Source organism: Poecilia reticulata, linkage group LG6 (genome assembly GCF_000633615.1).
Source record: "Poecilia reticulata strain Guanapo linkage group LG6, Guppy_female_1.0+MT, whole genome shotgun sequence".
Classification (NCBI taxonomy): Eukaryota; Metazoa; Chordata; class Actinopteri; order Cyprinodontiformes; family Poeciliidae; genus Poecilia; species Poecilia reticulata.
This window is the reverse complement of record NC_024336.1, coordinates 12,378,265-12,401,399: the sequence shown is the minus strand read 5'-3', so window position 1 is coordinate 12,401,399 and position 23,135 is coordinate 12,378,265. Positions and strand designations below refer to the sequence as shown.

The 23,135-nt window shown below is 42.8% G+C and overlaps 1 protein-coding gene across 15 annotated transcripts in view; it reads right to left on the bottom strand.

The window, feature by feature from the left end:
• Positions 1-1,444: 1,444 nt before the first annotated feature.
• Positions 1,445-23,135, bottom strand: part of LOC103465968 (unconventional myosin-IXa-like) — a 140,877-nt gene continuing 119,186 nt past the window's right edge. For 5 of the 15 annotated variants that reach the window (XM_008411207.2, XM_017305254.1, XM_017305255.1 and 2 more), the window contains 26 exons: positions 22,907-22,987; positions 22,715-22,825; positions 22,513-22,635; positions 22,278-22,427; positions 21,554-21,858; positions 19,938-21,062; positions 18,648-18,738; positions 18,274-18,477; positions 15,781-15,875; positions 15,577-15,680; positions 15,264-15,484; positions 14,512-14,628; positions 14,202-14,390; positions 13,972-14,019; positions 13,360-13,471; positions 12,874-12,935; positions 10,925-11,117; positions 10,275-10,403; positions 9,728-9,833; positions 9,500-9,631; positions 9,063-9,186; positions 7,613-7,666; positions 5,748-5,768; positions 5,272-5,474; positions 5,041-5,183; positions 1,445-4,140 (listed from right to left, as the gene is read on the bottom strand). In XM_008411207.2, the coding sequence (XP_008409429.1) occupies positions 3,752-4,140; positions 5,041-5,183; positions 5,272-5,474; positions 5,748-5,768; positions 7,613-7,666; positions 9,063-9,186; positions 9,500-9,631; positions 9,728-9,833; positions 10,275-10,403; positions 10,925-11,117; positions 12,874-12,935; positions 13,360-13,471; positions 13,972-14,019; positions 14,202-14,390; positions 14,512-14,628; positions 15,264-15,484; positions 15,577-15,680; positions 15,781-15,875; positions 18,274-18,477; positions 18,648-18,738; positions 19,938-21,062; positions 21,554-21,858; positions 22,278-22,427; positions 22,513-22,635; positions 22,715-22,825; positions 22,907-22,987 (4,632 nt within the window). In that variant the 3' untranslated portion in view covers positions 1,445-3,751. Of the gene's footprint in view, positions 4,141-4,214; positions 4,332-5,040; positions 5,184-5,271; positions 5,475-5,747; positions 5,769-7,612; positions 7,667-9,062; positions 9,187-9,499; positions 9,632-9,727; positions 9,834-10,274; positions 10,404-10,924; positions 11,118-12,873; positions 12,936-13,359; positions 13,472-13,971; positions 14,020-14,201; positions 14,391-14,511; positions 14,629-15,263; positions 15,485-15,576; positions 15,681-15,780; positions 15,876-18,273; positions 18,478-18,647; positions 18,739-19,937; positions 21,063-21,553; positions 21,859-22,277; positions 22,428-22,512; positions 22,636-22,714; positions 22,826-22,906; positions 22,988-23,135 lie in introns of all 15 variants that reach the window. The other 10 variants (XM_017305258.1, XM_017305267.1, XM_017305266.1 and 7 more) reach the window with 8 other exon arrangements.

The following is a 23,135-nucleotide window of genomic DNA, read 5'->3' as shown; positions in this document are numbered from 1 at the left end:
AAAAAACACTTACATTTGACATGGGGCGTTTATATTTTTGTTCGGTGTGCATTAAAAACAGGTTGAAAAAAAGTGAAATCGGTTAACTTTATCAGCTGAATCTCCAGTAATGAGAACATGAGGAAATAAAACTCACCTTCAAGGTATGTCTGGTTCTTCGTCAGCTGAGCAGTGGGAGTTGTGAAGCCGGCCGGAGCGAGGAGCTTCATTTATAGTAGCTCATTAGGAAACAAATCAGTTTCACTTTCATTTTAATTGAAGAGAAACACATTAAGTCTGCATCGTTTCTTCCTCCCCGCCTTCGTCATGCAAAAGTCCATTAATCAGTCACCAATTCTGACTCGGTCCCACCGGTCTGTTGCAAGAGGTCGTAGATGCGGAACAACAAAACACGGCTGACTGTGAAACGGGAAGTTTCGAGGCTCTTCGCGGTCCGTGTTTGGAGCGCACGCGGCACGCGACATGCAGCTCGACGCAAATTCAGTAGATTAAACAACAAACTATAATAATGAAATAAAAATAAATAAATAAATAAACTGTTTCTATATGAGCTCACACTTTAAAGTTTCATATCGGATGGTATTTAACGTGATTTTTTTTTTTGGTCATTTTTTTAGGTAATTTGTACGAATTATTAAGCTTCAACAACACTCGGTTAGCTACTTTATATTGCTAACAAGTTCTAGTTAGTTGAATTTAAGAGTTCAGCTGAAGGTTTTTGGTTTAATGTTATTTCCATGTCTCGTCCAGCAGAGGGCGCCAAAGCTGCCATGTTTAAATGGGTTGTATTGTGAGCAGCACATCTTAGCTGCGTCAGAGAAAATATTTACTTTGACACTTTGTGGCGTTAGAAGAGATCTAATTGCTTTCTTTGTTGTTTAATAAAAAAATTATGCGTTAATTGCAAACAACATATTCATTTATTTTTCTAAATATTAAATCAAATTAGTAGAATGATTTTATTTAGTAAGTACATTCACAAATATGTATTTTTATTCTTTTTTTAATTGGACCCTGACAGGTTTGTCCTTCAGATGATATTTCTTCTAAAAACTGAACTGAATTAAAAGAAAAATATTACATACAACTACACAGTGCCAAGAGTGTGGCATTTAATGTGATCTGAAATACAACAAAAACCTGGAGGATGTGCTGGAGAGGCTAACAGTTTCAAAAATGTTGCTTCCTGGTTAATCTACACGCTCAAATTAATACATCTCAGTCTGATAAGGACACCATAAATAACTCAAAGTGTGTATGATTAGATGCGCTTTCAGATAGAGGTCAATGAATAAGTGAGGATCAAGCTGGAAGACGCTGACGTTTGAATCAACGCTAAATAATGGAGGCTTTTTTAACTGCAGTGTCTGCGCTAACAATAGACTCCATTAGAAGCAAGTACAGGCTAATGCAACCGGCTGGGCCAAGAAATCACACCACTTACTTATGGTTGGCTGCAATTCTTTAGCATTTTTTTTAATAAGCAGATGAAATTTTCCCCCATAGTTTTTTTCCTTACAACAATAAAGATGTTAAATCATAAAAAAAAAAGAAAACACAAATTGCACCTTATACATACTTAACTATGTCCACTTTTTTTTTTGCAACACTTCTTTTTTTTCACCGTTTTCCCTGCGCAAAAAAACAAAACAAAACAAACAAAAAGACAGAACCATGTGCGGCCTGTTGGGGAGGAAAAAAAGAAAAATGTTGCCATGATTAATATTCGGTAATGAAAGGATAATATATCCTATTTATAACAGATTCTTTTCCAACTAATGTACATCGCAATGCCATGATCATAAATAGTACATACACTGTGTATAAAAGAGGAACAAAACAACGACTGAAAGCGAGGCATGCCTTCCAGTGACAGTTACATTCACTTTTTCCTTTTTTAAATCTTTTTTTTTTTTTAGGTTTTTTTTTTTTTTTTTCCCAGAATGTCATATGGAAACACACCACAAATATTACTGTGAAGATAACTGACAGAGGAGCGGTTTTGTTCTTTCAGCTGCTCACTTCTAGAAGCAGATTCACTTTTTCTTTTAATCCTTACAGGTTTACAGTTAATGTATTTTATAACATTATTATTTTTAAAAGAAACAATTACAGTGCCTTGCTAAAGTACTCGCACCCCTTCCAGCGGTTTCAGATTTTGCCTGCATCACGACCACGAAGCCGGATGGATTTTATTTTCGGTTCCACAAATCGAACACAAAATGAGACATAAAATCTTGTGCAGCCCAATCTTCGCTCGGATAAAACACTGCAGTTTGGTGGCCGTACGGCAACAGAAAACGCTCGAGGGGCGCGAAGGCTTTCGCAACGTACCGCATACCACCAAGACCGGTCAGCTGACTGAGGGAGTTAGCGAGATGACGTCGTGGTACGGACAGAGGAGGCCAGGAAGAGCACGCGCGCACGTGGAGCGGGTGGGGTTAGTCGCTACTTGTTTTGGTTAGCAGGTTTGGTGAGCAGATTAAATGCTACGTTTCACAGCGAGAACCCGGAGAAAAGAGTTAGAGAAGAGCTACGGTCATGACGGGAAAGAGCGGAGTAGTTTGAGTGGCTCAGAGGAGATAATGGACGGTTAAAGTGTGTCGGTAAGCGCGAGGCGATAGACGCTCCTCCCCCCTCGGTTAGTGTGACATCCTAGTGTATAAAATGAGGGGTAGGAGAGGCTACATATGCACACGAGGGAAGAAGATGTGTTCGATAGAAAGAGAGAGAGAGAGAGATAATGGCTTTCGTCATAACAAACCAATATTAACAAAACATGACATATTTGATATCAATAAACACCTATGATACAGCAATATCGTACAGTTAAAAAACAAGAAAAAAATATTCAAGTCCTGATGCAGTAACACTGATGTTTCCAAATTAAATCTGTGCTGAAAACAAAAAGGCAAGTACAAAAACACACACACTTGCTGCCGGCCGGCTAATAGACGCTCTATATATTGACATTCAGAACATTCGTCTTCCCAAACTGGCTCCTGGCCGGAACGCGAGCAGAATCAGAACGGAAACGAAACAGGAACCTGAATTTCTGACACTTCACTTTACGAGGAAAAATAAAATAAAAGGACACAGATCAGGAATAACCGGGAGCAGCACTGGACTCTCTCTCTCTATGTACATTTACGTCCTCTGTAACATAATAATAATAATAATAATAATAATAATAATAATAATAATAATACAGTTTTGACAGTCTGTTCTACGGGATGTAAGGACAGGAGTGGAGGAAAAGCGTGCAGCCTGTTGGCTGGTGTGTCTTGTGTAAACGCGATGAAAAGCACACTTAGCTTGGCGCTGGTTCCACCAGTTCAGTCAGTATGGCTACATTTCTTCTCGGTGGCTCTACCCACCTGCCCACATGCTGAAAAATAAAGATGGGGCGTTGTAAGATTTGGCTTTGCAGGAATTTTTTTTAAAGTAACACCCCCAACCCCCAGCAGTATCTTTTCTTCCCCCTCTCATTGTTCCTTTAAGCGACCCCTGGTAGACCTGCAGGGGCCATAAAGTACTGAGATGTCCTAACTTCACATTGGTCCGCACAGATCATCAAGTCCGCTTCTCTAGACCGTTTGCTGCAGTTGTCGCTCCCCCAATTCGCTCAGCTTTGACTGGGTCAGAAGGTGACGGGGTTGGGCAAAGAGGAGGGCCTCCGCACTAACCTGCAACCTTCCTATAATTCCCTTCAGAAACCGGCAGCAGCTAGTCTTCGTCACCCACCTCGTCATCACACCATAAACTCGTTATTGCTGTATAGAACCAGCTGCTGTGGGCCCGGGCCGAAGTCCGACTCCCTCTGATGGCTTCCGGAGGAGTCGCGCGGCGAGCTGCGGCTCAGCCTGAGCCTGAGGCGAGTCTTTCCGGTCCTTTGGCCGTCCTCCGGTTCCGCCAGCGGGGCCCCCAGGCCACAGGAGGTAAGCAGGGGCCCGGAGGAGGACGAACGGAAGCGGTAGTGGGGGGACGGGGAACCGGAGGCTATGGAGGAGAGGGAGGAAGAGGGCTGGTAGGAGGAGGAGACGGTAGAGGTGGAGTCGACCGAGTCCTGAGAGTCTGGCTGACGACGCAGAGTCCGTCTGGTCTTCGCCTCGGACTTCCTCGATCGATACGTCCCGCGTTCTGACGAGGACAGGAATTGATAAAAGAAGCACAGACCTGGACCGAGCAATGACGTATGTCCATTAATAACGTACATCCATTGCTCATGTTTTATTGTCTTGTCTTTAACCTTCAATCTACCACAGCATGTAGATGTAATTCCTGCCTGGATTTTTGTTGTCCCATGTTAAGAGAGGGACGTACCTGGGGGTTTGGGAGGCAGAGGAAAAGGTGGAGTTTGTACAGTAATGACATTTTATACTGAATGTGATGAACAGGAAGGAACCCAGAAAGGAACCTTGTGGGACACCAGTGATGAGTAAAACTGACATTTTGTTAAAAGGAGCCAGAGAGATGAGACCTAAACCAGACGGTGACGCCAACAGAAGATGATCTGACCAGTAGAATATCAATCAATGATTGAATGTGACTCCAGTGTAAAAAGCGCTTTTAGTGGCCAAAATGACTGAAAAAAGCTCTCTAGAGGTTCAGTCCATTTACCATTTATGGTTCTTTCCCTGGATATGTGTTCTCTTCAGAGTTCAGCTCTGAGTCTCCATCTCCACTCATGTTTCTGTAGTCTGAATCAAAACCGTATGGTGCCCTATGAACTAAAGAAAAATATTTTGCTAATGCAAATTACAGCACATCAATAGGTAGTACTATACTTAAGTAGTTATGAACTGATGATGGTAGGTTTAATACGTCCCTTTGAGTATTATTTATATTTAGAGAAATCCCAAAATATTATTGTAACTCACCTGCTATAAGCCAATAACTCTTATAGAAAATTCAAAGACATCAAAACATGCATTCATTGCAAAAACGTTTAATTAATATATATGCCCCAAGAAACTGCGCCTTGGGTTATTGCCACCAGTTTCTAAAGTCTATCAGTATATAACACATGAACTCACGCACCAGAGGGGTCGGATGTGGCTCCTTCCGTCTCCATGGTGATGTTTTCAGAGCTGTCCGCTGTGCCGATGGAGGCCTCTGATTCAGGCGTTTCGTCGTCGGACGCGCGCGGTTCCAACACCAGCATCTCGTACGTCAGCTCCTCCCTGGCGGCACAAAAACGCAGCAAACAGTTGGTGTCATGGTTCCTCGCTCTGGAGTCTTACTCAGGCTTCATTTGGCATGTCGGCGTACTTCTCTTTCTGCAGACTCTCGATCTGCTCTGTGAGGATCCGCTCCTCCTGCTGCATGGCCTGCTGCTGCTGCTCGTTGATCCCCGTTTCTCCTGCTGCCTCCTCTCCTCCTCCTCCGGCTCCTCCCGCTCCGTCCCCTTCTGCTTTAGGGCTCAGAGGAGGCGAGGGGATGTGGGAGCCGCTTTGCCGAATACGAACTTTGTTCTGTTAAAATTTAGACGACACACACAAAAAAGAAAACACAGTGGCGTAAACGTTTAGCCTGACCAACGTTTACCACCTCTTTGTTGAAAGAGGCAGTAATAAAGCAGAGGAGACGGTTTGGGTTGCTCTAAGCTCAGCTTACAGTTTTTGACCATGTGGTGACAATACAGACACACTGACCACACTTAACACCATCACTGCTAAAATCTAGGAGCGCTGCTGCGGCACACACACAAGCACTTCATCATAAACACACACGCGCCTATGAATTACCTTAGATGTAGCTGTGCTAGGCTGCATGTTAGCACGTTGTGTGGCGGAAACAGAAAGCAGAGCGATCAGTGGAGCTAACCCAGTCAGACTGATGCTCCTTCTGAGCGTAAGCAGCAAACACACACAGCTACATGGCAACGCAACAAGTTGGCTGGTTCCTAAAGCGCTGCCGTGTTCCCCAGCTACAACATTCGGCAGCCATAAGGCTGTTTCAGGAAATGAATGCTAATGCTAAAACACAGCTAATATATTTGAACCTGTCAAGTCTGAGCTCAGTTTGACAATTCTTCCAAAAACTAGGTTAGGTCCAAAAGTTACTTAACGGTTAACAAAAGTTTCAAACGTTTACAGTATTTAGTTTGTAGCTGCTAATGCTAGCTACTTGCCCTCAACAATTAACCCCAACCCTGGTAAAGATGTATAGCGGCAAAATAACATCAGATGTTACTGCGTTAGCTTAGTCTCACACTTAAATTTAAATGCAAAAGGAGAGAACGGAGCAGGATGTGGGTGAGAATCTTGGGCTCACCAAGACTCTTACTTTCTACACTTCTTCCAAAGTGTCAAAATCGGCTCTCATTGACATAAATGAAGAAATTGGGTCATTTTGTCCCAGGCCTGGCTCATGCTGTTTTTGAACTATTTCGTACAGAGCTCTGTGCGAGGTGTTGCGTGATTGGTCAGACGTTTGTTGCCATGTTTAATGCAGAAATTTGCTCGGACAGCACTGTTGACTAGCTTCAGCTAGTCCACTTCCACCATCTGTTTTTTTATGTGTGGGTTCGCAGGTAAATACATTTGAGGTATGTTTTATCAGATGTGATGAAGAATTTGAATTGCCTACAAACTACAAAATGGCTACAAACCCCTGGATGGAAATTGCCAAGTTGTCCATGGAGGAGGCCGGTCTGTGGAAAGATGTGACCTTTTTGTCACCTCCACACTCAGGGATCTGTAGTATTCTAAAGCAGGACGGGTGCCGCTCAAGTGGCATGCAACGTGTGTGAAAGGCGTTTGTGAATACGAACGTCCCCGCAACCCCATGACCGCACATCGACTGTCTGTGTGAAGTATGGGAGATTGCATGGCATCATTAATGGTGAAGGAAAATTCAATCTTTGACTTGTCTTTGAGTACGTCTTGAGTCATTGCACTTATAAAAACTATTAGTGGTATAATCACTGATAGCCATGACAATTCCTTTGAATCAATGTACTGATGCACTTTTTTGGCTTTATTTTAACTACTATTCAGTAATTCACAAATGTCTATTCGTATAAATATGACAAAACGCAGACAATCCTTTCTTTTGACAACTGCTCTCTTCACTCAACAATGTTGACCTTGCCACCTTGCTAAGAGCTAAGCTATGCTAGATCTTTACCAGGAGTCGTGGGCTTTTGATTAGATGCATCTAAGATTGAGATATTTGGCAACAAAAACTGGGTGGATCTAGTGTAAAAGATCTCATTAACTTGTGGATCTTGGACCTTTCAACATGTTTTCATTCATGTCTTCTCAAGTCCATTGATTTAATATGACTACTCCAACTTTGAGTTATCGGCTCTTATGTCAACAAACACGAGTTTGAATGACCACTGACATGGCTTCATATAAGGTCAGTGTTAAGTAACCTTGTTTAATGTCATTCATTGATATTATTTTAGACTGATGGGCTGCAGTGTACCATCTGTCAACCTAAACAATGAACAAAAACATCTAAACCAACAAAAAAAAAAAAAAGAAATCAGCCACTTAACAGAAAACAGCTGTCAATAGATGTCAGCAGACAGTATGGGAGCGAATAGACTGACAGGACAGGACTGGTGGTGGGCAGGCACATGGTGTGGGCGGGGCATACATACCGGGGTGGCAGAGCGGGTAATGCTCATAAACCTAACAGCAATTAGTACAGGTTTCTGGAGGGGGAAGGGTGGGGAAATGGAGGAAGGAAGGAGGACAGATCAGGGTTAGGGATCGCTGATGGTAGTCACATCAGAATGACTTTGGTCAATTAAAGGGTAAGAAGAAAGGTAGACTTTAGGTTTACCTGAAATTAGAAGGTTAATATATATATATATATATATATATATATATATATATATATATATAATGGCAGCTCAAAAATCTCCTGATCTGCAGGTCTCATTTCCCAAAATAATGTTTGAGAGATCAATAAAAACCCACATCGATGCTTTAGGAGACATAAAATTAATTCCCTTTTTCAAACATTAAGAGGGCGTTTCCACTACTTTTTACCTTGCAGGTTCATTGGATCAAGCCAAATTGATCCAATGGTAGATTTGAATAAAATCATACATCTTTTGTACAAGTGGCTCTAGTGGCCTACTGACGATAGCCAGGAATTGGGCAGAGAGAGAAGAAGGTAAGATGTGCAGGAAAGGTCTCAAGGTCAGGTGTTGAACCCCGGATGAGTGCTTTGAGAAGTGACAGTGTCAGCATATGGAGAGATGCGTGGTGCGGAGGAAGAGAGGGCAAACATCATGGATTTACAACTGAAATCTAAACTAGGTAGAAAGATCAACCATTTACTGATTAGGCATTTGCCTTGATTTGAACGTAAAATATCCATAACCCTTGAACCTTTTCACAATTTGTCACTTCACAACAGAAAGTAGTGAATAATTGTAAAGTGGGAAGAAAATACACATGGTTTAACATTGTCTTAATTAAGAACGCATGATAAATCTCAGTGGGTCAATATATTTTATATAATAGTGTCAAAATGAAATTGGTGCTTGAGGGTTGTAATTTTTCAAGGGCAGATACAACTTGAATTGAAGCTTTAGCATTAGCTTCCTTTAAATACCACGGTTGCTGCAGCGCTTTAGCGTCCTCTAAATGCCATGTTGGTGTAGCGCTTTAGCATTAATGGAGCTAATGTTTATGATTAGTGCTTTAGGGTTTGTGCAACTAACGTTTTAGCTAGCAGTGGCCACCACTGGCAAAAACATATATTTATATCATTCTCTTTCAGTTTCACAAATTTTCACTACTTTGTGTTGAAAAAGTTCAAAGGGTTTGAAAACTTTACAAAGGACTGCAATCCCACATTATGATCCTCACAGGTTAGCGTTTCCTTCAGATATGTTTATTTTAAACAGTTTGGATGAAGATGTAAATGAACTCCTGCCATGGCTGAGTAGGAAACCATGCCAGCTGCTCATGGAGCAGAACACTGCTGCTGCTTAAATGATGAGTGGGGGGGACAGGTCCAGAAACGGCGTTACATGATGATCATCTATGCCGCAATATTGATCTCAACAGGTCTGAAACTCATGAGGCCAGTCTTACCAGGGACCTCCTGATGTGGGTCAGCCTGCTCTTGGCTTTGCTCTCTGCAAACTCCAGACTGCTGATGTCCTTCAGACGAGCTTTGTACTTGCTCATCTGCTCGTTGATGATCAGCTCCACACACCTGCAGACGAAAGCAAACAACGAAAATCTGATTCATTTGGAAAATGGAGAGAAAGTGATTTGAACTATCAGTAAACAAGATAAACACAGATGGAACAAAGTTCCAATCCTGGTAGACTTCCTGCACCTTTAGAGCTTATTTGATGGGTACAATTGTTTTTTATTTTTATTATTTAGAAGTCAATGTTGAAAGTTAAGCTTTGAGTACCAATCCATGTGGGAAAAACAGGAACAGCTTTCATGCAACTCAGCTGAAAAACCCTTGCAGGTGTTTGTGAATCCAGAGGACTGTTTGGAGCCAGAGCGAGACGTACGCTGTGGTTTTGCTGATGTCCTGGACACTCTGCAGTGGGTCGATAGTGTCCGGACAGCGGAGGATGCAGGGAGCAAAGACGATGGCCAGAGCGTTGGCAGACATCCTGTTGGTCTCCTCCTGTAGGGAAATCCTACAACACAAACCAGCACAAATTCAGACTTGAGGAATACAGCACTGAACAAACACAAAGAACTGAACCATGTCATTTTTGGGTCTCATCTCCTACCTAACCAGGTGGAAGATGAGTCGCTCCAGGGTGCTGAGGTGTGTCCTACTGAGCTGATCGATGACAGAGTACACGCCTTGGATCACCTCCCGCTTGTCTGGTTGGCCTGGAAACACAAGGAGCTCAAACCGGGTTCCTACACATAACACTATGTCAAAAGTCCAGTTTTTCAGCCAACATGGAGGCATGAACACAAAAACATGGAGGAGTTTGTGGCGCATATTTATATAGTTCCGGATGGACAGACAGACTGAAAGATAGACAGATGAAAGGACATGTGAAGGCTGACAGACTGATTGATGCATTGACTCACAATGGATAGAAGGATGAAAGAAAGGATGGATGGATAGATGGATGTATGATTAAAGAACAGGAAAATAATTCTGAGCATATGAACTGTTTTCCATAAGTATCCATAAGACTTAAAATACTTTAATAAAATCCAGATCTTCCCAGTCTGATCTTCCACCTACTGGAGCATCATAAAGGTAAACCAACGGCTGTAATAGACGCCTTCGTGCAGAAAACACAGAACTAAAAAGCTTACCCATGGCTCTGAGGAACTCTTCATACAGCTCAAAGGTCATGAGCGGGCTTGGCAGGTCGCGGAGCCACTGCTTGAGAACGCTGGCAATGACATGGATGTTGTAGTCGTCCAGAATGACGCTGCTCACATCTGGAGCAACAGGAGAAGTGTGGATGCATGAACTGTAATCTTAGCTATTCAGTCAGTAAAGACTTGGAGCAGGAAGGCAGGATTACTTTTGTATTATAAATTCACAGATGACTATTATTTATGGATTTTAAGTTTTATTGACTGTGATTACAGATCTTAAAAGCTAAAAATCTGATCCTTTTTCTGACAACTCTCTTCGGTACGGAGGTTGTAGCTGCAGGATGAAGACTCAAGTAGCCATTTTAATTTAATTTAAGTTAATTTTGATAGGGACAGACACACATCGACACAAACTGAACAAAACAGCTAATTTGTTTGCGTCACAGTGTTATAGCAACAGCTAATTCACAGCACTTGACTGTAGATGGGCTTTTAAACCATACATCTAAAAATTAGTAAAAACTGAAGTAATAATCAGTGTCGTGAGTATCGATGAGATGTTGAGAAAACACAGGAAGCTTCAACAGGGAGCTGGATGTCAGCGACATTCTCTCAGCTGAGAACATAGCAACGCATCTCACCTGTGTCCAGGCCCTGCCGGAGTTCTTTGATCTTATTGGTGGAACCCGACTTCCTGTAGATTCCCTCCGTGTAGAGGCCGTGCATCTCGATGTAGTTGATGAGTTTCTCCACCAGCTGGGGAACGGCGCGCTCCTCACTGGTCAGACGAGACAACTCCACCCCAAACTGACGAGACGACAGCTCCGGGTCGTACTACACACACGCACACACGCGCACACACACGCACACAGGATCAAAATGGCAGCCAAAACAGAACATGTGTGAATCAGGGTTGGACCATTTCACTTGTTAACAGCAACCATTCCTGAACGTAGGAGACATATTTACTTTCGTAGGTTTTTGTTACATTACAGGAAGAATCTAAATAGGCAGGTTCATGCAGGCCAGTACTTTATATTTCAGAGTTCAGAGTGCATCACTCAGAAACAGAAGTAAAATGATTCATTCCTTTAGTTTGGTTTTCCCAGCAAAAATCTGACAGTGTTCAAACATCTTAATGCAGTTAAATGTAAAATCCAGTGCAGACATTTTTTTATAGTGAAGTCTCCTAATTTGTAAATCAAGTCCATCTGGGCGAAACCCAATCTTAGCATGAAAGCAGCTGTTCTGGGAAGGCTTCGAGGGTTTGCATCATCAAGACACAGAGCAGACAGACGGGTCAGGATTTCAGTCACAGCTTCAGGTTATAAAACAGATTCTCAATGGGTTAAACATCTGCAGCTGATCGCATCTTAGCTGCAGCTAAGTGTTGCTGACAAAATCAGCAACACTTTCGATTCAAAAAACCTTCTTGCTGCTAAATTATTGAATAACTAGACATATGGGCTCAACAGCAAATATATTTATGGTTTTTAATCTATTATTTAACCATCGAATTGGTGCAAAGTGTTATTCTACCCATTCAGCTTTAAAGTGTTTCAGGAACGCCTGATCATTAGAAATGTGGATGCTAACATTAGCGTTTGGGACGTCTGAGCTGATGCAAAATGTTTAGCATTGAGAAGCTGTTTTAGCTTCACTGACAGGCTAACTGCTTTTAGCACAACTTGAACAGTTGTCTTTTCTAGCGTCCAGTCAGATCGTTTTTTGAAGCAAAAATAAACTCCAAGTGGGCAAAGAGAAGAGGCTTTGGCGTCCATTGTTCTTATGGATGTCGCTTGTGTGTCAGATTTGTGGGTGTACCAGCAACACAATACAAAGGTTCCAGTCGGAACCTTTTTATAAAGATTTTAATTAAGTTAAAATCTACGTAGTTAATTAAAAATAACATGTCTAAGGCCTGGTACATAAGAAAAGCTAAGCACAGGAAGTCCTGGGACAAAAACACGCTAATAAAAACCAGCAACCAAAACAAAGACTAAAATGGTTTAGATCAAACTATATTTGTTAGAATTTAATATTCAGGCTTAAATCCAATTGAGAACAGCAACACTTCAAAAATGATATTCACTGATTCTCATTTTCCAGTTGGACTTTATGAAAAAAAGAAAAGCAAAACTTTCCATCTATTGATTTGAAAGTGCATTGCAGCAAAATGTGGCTCTGCAGAGCATTTAGTTTTGTATTTGTATAAATCACTTTACTTGTACTTCACAGATATGCACTACCTTTCCTTTAAAACATGTTGAGGTTTGTTGCTATAATGTGACAAAAAGTAAAACCTTTATTGAGTTTAATGAATTTAAGTTGTTGCAGTTGTGAATTTTTTCTCTGTAAATAATTTTTTTTCAAGTTCTGAAATTAGTAGTTACTTCCTGGGTGTAACAACTGGATGAAAGAGGAAAAATCTATCAGCATCTCATCTTTTAATTTGCCTTCATGGCGCTAGAAGATAAACTATATCATCGTTGCTTTGAAATATTTTCCATGCTTTGTTCTTAAAGGAACAGTCGATCAAACACAGCAGCATCTGAAAAAACAAAAAATAAAAGATCTGAATCAAACGTACCTTTTTACTGCACTTGGTGGTCATCTTGGAGCAGCACTTCCTGTGGCAGGCGTAGCGGCACACTGCAGACCGAAAACAAACAATGCTGTCAACGCAGCAACAACTCCACCCCAACCAGAAAAAGAAAAAGAAAAAAGAACTGAGAATGGGGTGAAGAGTCAGAGCGGCCGGAGAGGAGGCTCTCTCTGCGAAGAAAGCTTTCTAACTAGATAGAAGACGGATTTATGAAGGGAGAGGGAGGTGTAATCGAATTTTGCCGACACTCGGGCACACATATGGAAAGTGTGTTGGTTTAGTGGGAAACAGTGTGCACAGAGAGTGTGTTGGAGTGGTGGCAACACAAGCTACACACACGGATGTGAAAGTCTGGGAAAGACTGTAGTCTGTAGTTGTTCATTCTGTATCTTTGTTCTTTAACTTAAAATCATCTTTGGGTCAATTGATCATGTTTTCCATATGACATTTTCTAAAGGTTTGTATCCTTACATTTGCAAACGCAGGCTCGGTCCATCATCCAGATCAGGGAGGAGCAGTACTCGCAGTAGGTGGGGATGCTGTACTGAGTGGACTTAAAGATGTGGCCATTATGCTCTTCCACCTGCAGGGGGCAGCAGACCCATTAGCCAGATCACACAAAGAAACTGTTTTTGAGGATTAGCTTCAAATTACAGTAGTTTGTAAAAGTATTCAAACACACTGAAATATCGACAGAATAGCTAGCTAGAATTATAGCTTTCTAGTTATCTTTCTAACTAGAAAGCTAACTAGTTATTTCTATTTCTTTAGCTAGTAAGCTAAAGATAATTCTAGCTAGCTAGCTGTGTTGAGATTTGAAACTCAAACCTCTCTGTTTTACTATGAAACTGAACAATGTAAAGTGATGCAAAAATGTGAAGTGGGAGGAAATGTTTTATTGTTATTACATTATTTGCAAATAAAATTTTGAATGTTGTAGTACACACATTTGTTTTCAAAATTCAAATGTAAAAATACTTGATTAAACCCAGAGGTTTAATCAACTATCCAATTTTCTTCAAAGAGTTGCTGTAGATCCTGATGAATGAAGGATCTCTGTATTTCGGAATATTTTAAACTTACGATGTCAGTTTCCTTCTTCCTAGATTTTTTGCGTTCACGCTTTAGAGTCTAACAGGAGACAGAGAAAAATGCGTTACCTTGTGCATTTTATACATTTACTAAACTTTAAGCATTAAACATAACATAACATTAAATTCTCAAATTACGATTATACCAAACATCACTTCTCTCAAAACTAAACTCCAACTAGCGTGAAAGGATGTGAACAGTCTGGTTTTCATCTTTCATACCCTGCCGATGGTTCCCTCCATGGGTTTGTACTCGGTCATGAATTCATCCAGGAAAACCTTGAAGGTGTTGACCCACACTTTCACCGGCGACTCACTCCAGTCCCTCTGCTCCAGACGCATGGTCTTCTCAAGGATGTGCTCGAACAGCGCGTGCAGGTCCTTGTAGCGGATACTCCTCCCATCATCCATCTGTCAGGAATAAAACAAGAAAAGAAAAAGAAAATCTCTAGTATTACTTTTAAACATGTTCAATGCTACATGTAGTACGTTTTCAACAGTTGCAGAATTTGATAATAAAAAAAAGACGTACAGCAAGGGCGGTGGAGTATGAGTTGAAGATGTTGATCCTGAACTCCTTCAGTGCTTTCTTGAAGACAACATCAACCATGGTGTCCTTTTTACTATCTTCTGAGTCCAAGTCAGCGATCTGTGGAAACAAATTTGTTTGACTCAAGAATATTTTGAGGGATTTATTGATCTGACAACATGACTATTTGTTGCTAAAGCTTCCCATCACATATTTGATTAACCACATTTTATGTGATACAATCTGAGCTCTAATGATCATAAATCAAAATGTGGCAAAATTGAGGTTAAAAATTGGCAAAAAGTTCTGATTGGTGCTAGATGGCACACTTCCGCTAACTCGCTAACAGCTCTGCTAATTTGGTCGTTTAGCGCTTTTACTAACTTTGAAGATATTTAGAGACCTTAGCTTTCACCAAATTATTTTTCAGAGATTTTTCCAAGATACAAACATGAATACAATATCTGAGGGCATCATAGAACATGTAAAATATTTTATAAAATACAAGCTGGAGCCTTTTCAAAGGAAGATATCACTTGAGTTGAAATTAGCATTGGTTGAATTGGTTACTTCTGCTAAATATTGTTTTGGTGTAGTGCTTTAGCGCTAGCAGAACTAATGTTGATGACTAGCGCTTTGCTAAGCTTTTAGTTAGCATTGCCCACCACTGGGTGCTAGGCTTGCTAGATTTCAATAAGCTCAGCCGTTTGTGTGAAGTGTTTGGGGACATAATTAGTGTGACAGGATAATCTGACCTTCTTCATGAGAAATTCGTTCATGGTGCGGTAGTCGTGGGCCGAGGTGAGGATGTGCAGCGAGTCGTTCTGCCACTGGGCCGGTTCCACGGCAATGCTGCTGATCTTTAGGCTGCGGCGCCGTTTCATCTTTGGAGAAGGCTCCTTGTTCTCCTTGGCATCTCGGATCTCCCGTGAAGGAACCACTTCCAAGTCTGGACTCCGCGGAGGAGACGCACTTTCTAGCAGAGCAAAAATGATGGAAATTCACCATCAGTGATCGTAAGATTTACTGTGTGTGTGTATATAAATAATTTTTTTCCCCCGTCGTTACCATGCGTCTCACCAGCCTCACTCCTGCTGGTTTGCTTCTCCCTGGACAGTTTTTTCTCGCTGTGTTTTGTCTTGCTCCAGAAACGCATCTTACCTCTCATCCTGCTGAAATTGACATCGGATATCCATGGCAAAAAGTGAAAAACTCATGCTGAGGGGCCTTGTTCTTTTTGAATATGTAGTTTAAAGGGACTAAAGATCCTACCTTCCATCCTGACTGGAAGATTTCCTGAGGATGTCCACTTTGCCCAGGTCCCCTGATGACATGGTCTTATGGATCTTCTTCTGCTCTTTATGAGACTGTAGGGCAGAATAAAAGATGTCAGAAAACCTCAGTCGCCCTGGAAGGCGTCAGATTTGTCCAGGATGCTTAAGAAGCAGTCAAAGTTTGCAAGACTTTCCAGGAACATGTTTCTTTTGCTGCATCAATCCCAATGAAATCAGTGAATCATACTGGAGATAAGAACCAACATAAAGTAGAGCGTAATCATGAAGTAAATGTGTTTTTAGCTCCACCCATCTTTCTTCTATCAATTATGTCCAGATTTCCTATTCCTGTTGAAAAAAAACTACTAGCTAGTGAGCTAGTATATTAAACCACTAGCTGATACCATAGAAAACTAGCTAGGGTACATTAGCAGCTAGTTAGCTGCTAATGTAGTTAGCGGTAGCCTCAATTACTATCTAGCTGCTTGCTAACTAGCTGCAGTACTAGCTAGTTAGCAAAAGCTAGCTAACGTTTCTGCTCATATCATGCCAAAGTGAAGATTTATCGCTAGCTAGCTGGACAATGCTTGTTTTCGCCACTGGCTCTTCTCTGCTGCCAATCGGTTCGAGGTCATGTGGATTCTGTTAAAGAAACTTTGGTAACACCTTATTTGACGGGGTGTGCATAAGACTGACATGACACTGTCATAAACATGACATAACACCTGTCATGAACATGAAGGAGTCTTTATGAATGTCTATGACTGTTGTCATGAAGTGTCATTTGGTAAATAATTACACTTTTAATGCAAAGTTGCATTAAAAGTCCATTAAAAGTGCCAACTTTGCATTAAAATGTCATTATTTACCGAATAGCACTTCATGACAACAGTCAGGCGCTATGTCATGTTTATGACGGTATCATGTCAGTCTTATGCACACCCCGTCAAATAAAGTGTTACAGAAACTTTTAAGCTAGGCACTACAGGGTTTTCTGCTATTGCTTGATTGTAATAAAGCATGATCTTCCACAACCAACCCCTGTGTTTATAGTTTTTGTCATCCAGGGTGGAATTAATGAGGTCTTAAAGGGTTGCATCACCGTGTGTTGACCTGTCAAAGCTAGATTTATACTTAAATTAAACTATTAACTGATTAAGTGACTTCTGTACAGCTATTACCGGGTATAACAACCATCTTCACAACGCCGTCGTCCAGTTTGCAGATGTACCCACCATGGTTGGGTTGGTGTCAAACACTGTCATCATCACCTCTAAGACCAAAGTGATGGTTGACTTTAGATGGTGGAATGTGACTGATCAGCAGGACTGTTGCTGCCCATCTTATAATGTGCATATTTAATTTTGGTCACTGCATTTCTCTGTTGCATGAGTCAACAGAACAATTTTGTTGTACTACCACACATTGTATGTTGGTACAATTACAGATTTATCTTCATGGTTGCACTAGATTTTTGGGGCGTCAGAGTGAAGTGGCCTGAATACATACCCATAACACCTTTAAAAATGTTTATTTTCACTTCACAGTAACGCACTACTTTGTGTTGGTCTATCACATGAAGTCTCAATGAAATATCTTAGAGTTTGTGGTTATACCATGAGAAAAGTTGCATCTATTAGTAGAAGACATCAACAGTATTGTGCTAACAGAGACACTGACAGAACTGGAAGCCGAACGTAACGCTAATGTAGGGTTAGGAGATGAATTTATCAGTGAGGCGTCGCTTTGTTTGAAGTTTTCTCTCAGTTTTCAGCATGCAGGAAACGTGCGTGGCATGCAGAGGGACCGTCAGGACAGATCCATCGCAGCAGGTCACAATTTGAGAGGACATGTTTCATTATGATCTGTCACAAGACACAAACATGTGTTGAACTCCAGCAGGGTGTTCCTAATTGGCCACTTTTGGAGGCCAAGGAACCCCTGGAGATCAGGTAACTGACATTTTCAGTTCTTTAAAACAATTTTTCCAAATCAGATAGAAAACCTCTGTTAATGTAACTTGTTACTCTGTTTTCCTTCATTTACCAATATGAACTAAGAAACAAAGAGGAAGGAAACAAATTGTCATCCAGATAATTTCACCATGGTGTGCAACACCCCTACTGCTGGTGTGTCCCTCTAAAGAAGTAGAAGAGGTGAGAGATGAGGAAGGCAGTGATGTCTGGAGACAACCTGGCTCTGAAGGTATGTGCTGCATGCACTGCAGAAGACAACAGACTTCTTCACCTTCGCTGGTGAGCGGACATATGAGTGGATTATGTTCAGACTAGTGCAGAAACAGCTGTTTTGTGCTGAAGATGGTGGTAAAAGTGGGGTTAGCATTGTTAAATGACCTCTGCCCTCGTCGCCGTGTGTGACCAGATCCACTCAAGAAAAGAAAAAGGGTGGAAGAAGGTGGGGCGAGGGGGAGCAAAGTGGACAGGAAGTTCGTTTGGAGGCCCAGGGACCCCTGGAGATCTGGTATTTTTACCATCTCAGAGTCACTGTGACAGTCGGTGTTGGGGCGGGCTCGTGGGGGAGACAGGGAGGGGGGCAGCGTGCAGGAGTGTGCGGGGATGTAGTATTCGTCGTCATCGTCCGACTGGGTGGCCCCTTCCGAGTTACAGCGGGTCAGGAAGTCGGAGCGCGTCCGGGACATTCGGGCTTTCTTTTTGGGGCCGGGGCGGCCCACCTGCTACCAGGTAACCACAGCAACAAGATCAACACTCTGCATAGGTGCGCATGCGTAATGCAGCAGATGACTGAACATATTTACAATGGAGAACGATATGCCTTTTATGAGGTGAAAACACAAACTGAACTGCATGTGGTACGTTGAGGAAGCTGCATGCTGACATTTCTCACCTCTCTGCTTCTGGATCCAGCAGATTTAGAGTCGTCTCTGTGCATAGAAAGAGAGAGAGATCTCTCCTGGTTCACCAAATCCTTATCCGACCTACAACAGACAGACATGTTTCAGGAGGCTGGACACAAAGACTCCAGTGTTGTTCCTTCAATCACTGCCAGACATGTTGGCTTGTTTTTTAGCAAGACCTTAGCGAGGGTGGAAAAAACACATAAAACTGGGAAAAAATCTCTTCTCCCAACATTTCAAATGTTACTTTTGAGTCCAGCATAGAGCACATTTCTCACTTTAACATCTTAGATCTAATGCTCTTACAAGTGTTTTGTGATTATTCACTTACACTCCCAGTAGAAATCAGAATAATATCCCCACCCATTGAACATTTGCACATTATGCTATATTATACCACAAACTTCAATGAATCTTATTGTTTTTTTATAGTGGCAACCACAGCATTATCCACTAATAGAGCTAAATTTGCGTTTAGCGATTTAATGTGCTTGCTAACTTTAAAACCGTTTATCTTAGCCTAAATGAAATTTTCCAGTTAATTTCTCAAGTGCTAATTTACTTGTTTGTTTTGTAAATGTTCAGTTGAATAAAGTTGGACATGTATGTTGAAGCTTGGTTATGTACTCTTCAAGTAGTTAAGCGTTTATATTCATCTCTTATTTTGAAGGGGGTGAAGGCTGCTTTCGGAGCAGTTCCTTTTCCTCTCCTCATCTCCTCTCTCTCTTTTGTTTCAGTTCTGAAGTCCTGATGTGGTAAGTAAAGCAATATTAGAAACACGGTCAGCGATGTTCACTGAAACCATGAGTGGAAGGTCCGATCCAAAGACTAATTTCCTGAAGCACAAGTAATGAGCAGCAACACATTACTATAATATTATCATCGAACATGGTAGGTATCAAGATGGCTGAAATTAGCACTTAGCGTTAGCTTCTGCTGAACACCATAGCGTTTTAATGCAAGCAGAACTAATGTTTAGGATTAGTGTGGCAACACTTGGCTGGTACCACAACTAAGCATTATTTTCTAAAATTTCTATAAGCCACATGAACTTTTCTTGAACCTCCCCAATACACTCTGCTGCACATCAAATCCTCACACAATCACATTGAAGTTCGCAGCTGTAATGCGAACTTCAATGTTCGCATTACAGCGAACATTGAACATTGAACTGTCTTCAGTTCAAGGAGACAGTTCAACGTCTCCTTGAACTGTCAGAAAGTTCAAGGAGACGTTGTCAGCAGGTGGTGTGTGTTGTTCAGTGCTCAATGTTTACTCACTTGGAGAAAGGCAGCTTGCGTCTGGGTGGAGAGAACACAGTGCTGGATGGTTTCTCCACCATGTTCACGATCACAGTCTGAGCGGAGCACTTCTTCTGGGCTTTTGGCGGTTTGGTGTCCAGTATCGGGCTGGGAGCCTCCTGTGCAGGACGGACCGTCTTCCTTTCTTGCTTACCTGGAAGAACAGTGGAGACACCGGACTTTTGGCCGATCTGGACGTCCACCTTTGGGGGACAAAGTGCTGGTTCCTCTGGGTTCTCTCTCCGTAGTGCTTGAGTTGGAAGCTTTGAGGGCTTCTCCGCCCCAGCTACATCTCTCTTTGCCTGAAGGAAGACTTCAGTGGGTTGTTCCTTGTGTGTGGGCGTACCTACACCTTCACTGGGTGATGTAGAGGAGTCTAAGGGTCCTGCTTGAGAAGCTCCATCTAGGGTGTGAGCTGCCAGCAGCTCCCCCTCCTCCACAGGACTCTCTTTCTGCATGCTGATCAACACCACCACAGGCCTGCGGGAAACCGACTCCTTTCTGTCTTTGAGGGATCTCCCAGGACTTCCCAGGTTGGGTTTATTAACTGGACTCTGGTCCGAAGGGATGTAAAACGTGGCCCTTGGTCCCTCTGACCTCAGCTCCTTCACTGGTTGCTCATTGTGGTTTGAATCTCGGAGAATTTCCAGAGGTCTTCCTTCCGTCTCAATTTCGTCCACGCTGAGCATCTCAAAGCTGCCGTGACTAGCCAGGGATCCCTGTGGCGAGAGTCTTTGATGACGGTCGTCCATCTGAGCGAGGCTGCCGTCAGCGGTGGCGTCTGTGTCTTCTGGGACAGAACCCCCCATGCTGGTGGTTCGGACTTTGAGGAGCTCTAAGCTGAACTGGGCCTGCTCCAGTTCTCTCATGCGCCTGCTCTCCCGCTTCGACCGGTTCTTGTGGCTCGTCTCGTCTGTGCTCCTGGATCGCTCCGAGTCCTCCTCTCGGTCCGTCTTGGTGGGATCGGGTTCCTCGGAAGAGTCTACGCCGACAGAAACGTCCAGTCCTGATGGGACCAAGTCCTCCAGGGTCCCAGCGTCTGTCTCTGTGTCGGGTCTCGGCCGTTTGCTGAACATTTCACTCTGTTCCCTTAGCAGTTTAAACCTGGAGGTGGTTTGAAGTTAAGTGTCAGAAATGTCTCTCTCAAGAGCTTTCAGAAAAAGAAACCTTAAGACAAACAATACGGTTCTTGGCCACTTGGGGGCAGCAAGTAAAACTTTTTAAAATGGATCTAGCAATAAAGATGTCTTTGTTTAATACACAGTTGCTCAACTGATTATTAGCAGTTATTGTGGGATCTGACATTCACTGATCATCCGAGTGAATTTCACTTAAAGTTTTGGGTCTTTGCTGAAACATTTGAAACTTACTTCAATACATTTCAATTATGCTTTAAAGCATCAAGTGTGGTTTCTACGCCAAGCATTAGTGGAATGAATACATTTTTTGAACCCCATTTGAAATTGAGAAATGCACAAAAACAGTTAAACTAGTGTGGCAAGTTCTACATTTTTTTAATTCTAACTCTGTAGTTTATTGTAATTTAGAAATTAGAAATACCAGATCATCTTAAATACGTCTGAATCTCCACCCACCTGACTCGAGCCAGGTATCCCCGGCCGACAGCCTGCAGCTGCGTCATGGAGCTGCGCACCCTACGGAACCGGTTCCTCTCCCTGACCCGCCTCCAGGCCGTCTGGATGACCACGGCCGCCTGGGTCCAGCGGCGCTGGCGGCAGCTCCTCCAGCTGCGCTGTATGGTGATGGCGGACGCCTGCTGCTGCAGGAACCGCCTGCGCTCCCTGTACCCGCGCCATGCTGCTTGCAGACACACCGCCGCCGCCTCCTCAATGCCCGAGTCCACGCCAGACTGCCTGAAGAGACACGATTGCCACCATCGCTGGAGATCGCCATGGAGACGGAAAAGCAGGGGTGGGTTAATAATGGAGAGACAGAGGACAGGACCGGGTTTGTTCACTTTTCTCACCGTAAAATTCAGGCAATTTTAAAGGTACGTTTTCAAAACTTTTCAGATAAAAACAATTCAAAAGAACTAAAAAGAAGAAACGTTTTCTATTCACATTTGTATGATATAATTTATTACTGATCTTAATAGTCTTGTGATAGTATTTACATATTACAGCAGGGACTGCTCCTTTTATTTTCTGAAATGAATAACAATGAATGACCATCCAGACTATTTTTCGAGAACAATCTTTGTTGGTTTGAAAGGTCTTGACCAAAAAATGCTACGTGGAGAATAGCCAGGAAATGAAAACCATGAGAAGGAAACCAAACATCCCCATCTCTTCTTCTCACCTGGATGACGCGCGCCGCTCGCCTCATGCTGACAAAGTGTCTCCTCTCCAGGACGGCTCTGAAGCGGCGCTGCAGCATGACGATTCGCCTCAGCACTTCCTGGTGAAGGAGGGTCTGCAGACGCTGGCGCTCCGCCTCGCGCAGGAACACCTGGCAGAGTTAAAAAAAAAAAAAAAGTTGCAATCAGGCGGAAACGAGGGAGAGAAGACGGAAACCAGACTTCCAGGAGACGCACCATTGTGTGGCCCACTTGGTACCCGGCAGGAGGCAGGTGGATCCGTCTGAAGAACTCTCGGATCCCTGACTTGGTGGGGCTCGTTCCCCGAGGCAGCAGCACATGAAAATGGCGAACAAACTCCTGAACGGCGACAGACAGTTGATGGGAGATCCGGAAAGCGACTGCTAACCGTGTAGCATGTTTGGACTGACAGGGTTACCTGGAAGGTGTGCTTGATACTGTATCCCGACTGGCGGATCCGGACCGTCTCCAGCATTCCAGTGTAGCGCAGCTGCCTGAGCACCAGGCTGTCGTTGAAGCGCAGCGGCAGCTGAGGCAGACGAGGTTCAGAAGAGTTTAGAGGAAACATGGAGAGTGTTTAAGGAGATGCTGAGTGAGCTGCAGGAAATACCTTCTCTGCATTGGAGCGAATGCACTTGACGAAGTACGGCTCTGATTGGTCCAGAGTCTCCATCAGCTTGGTGAGGGACGCCTGACGATGCAAACACACAGAGGTCAACTTCCATCCATCTGCTCATCTATTTGTCCATCCATCCATCCATCCATCCATCCATCCATCCATCCATCCATCCATCCATCCATCCATCCATCCATCCATCCATCCATCCATCCATCCATCC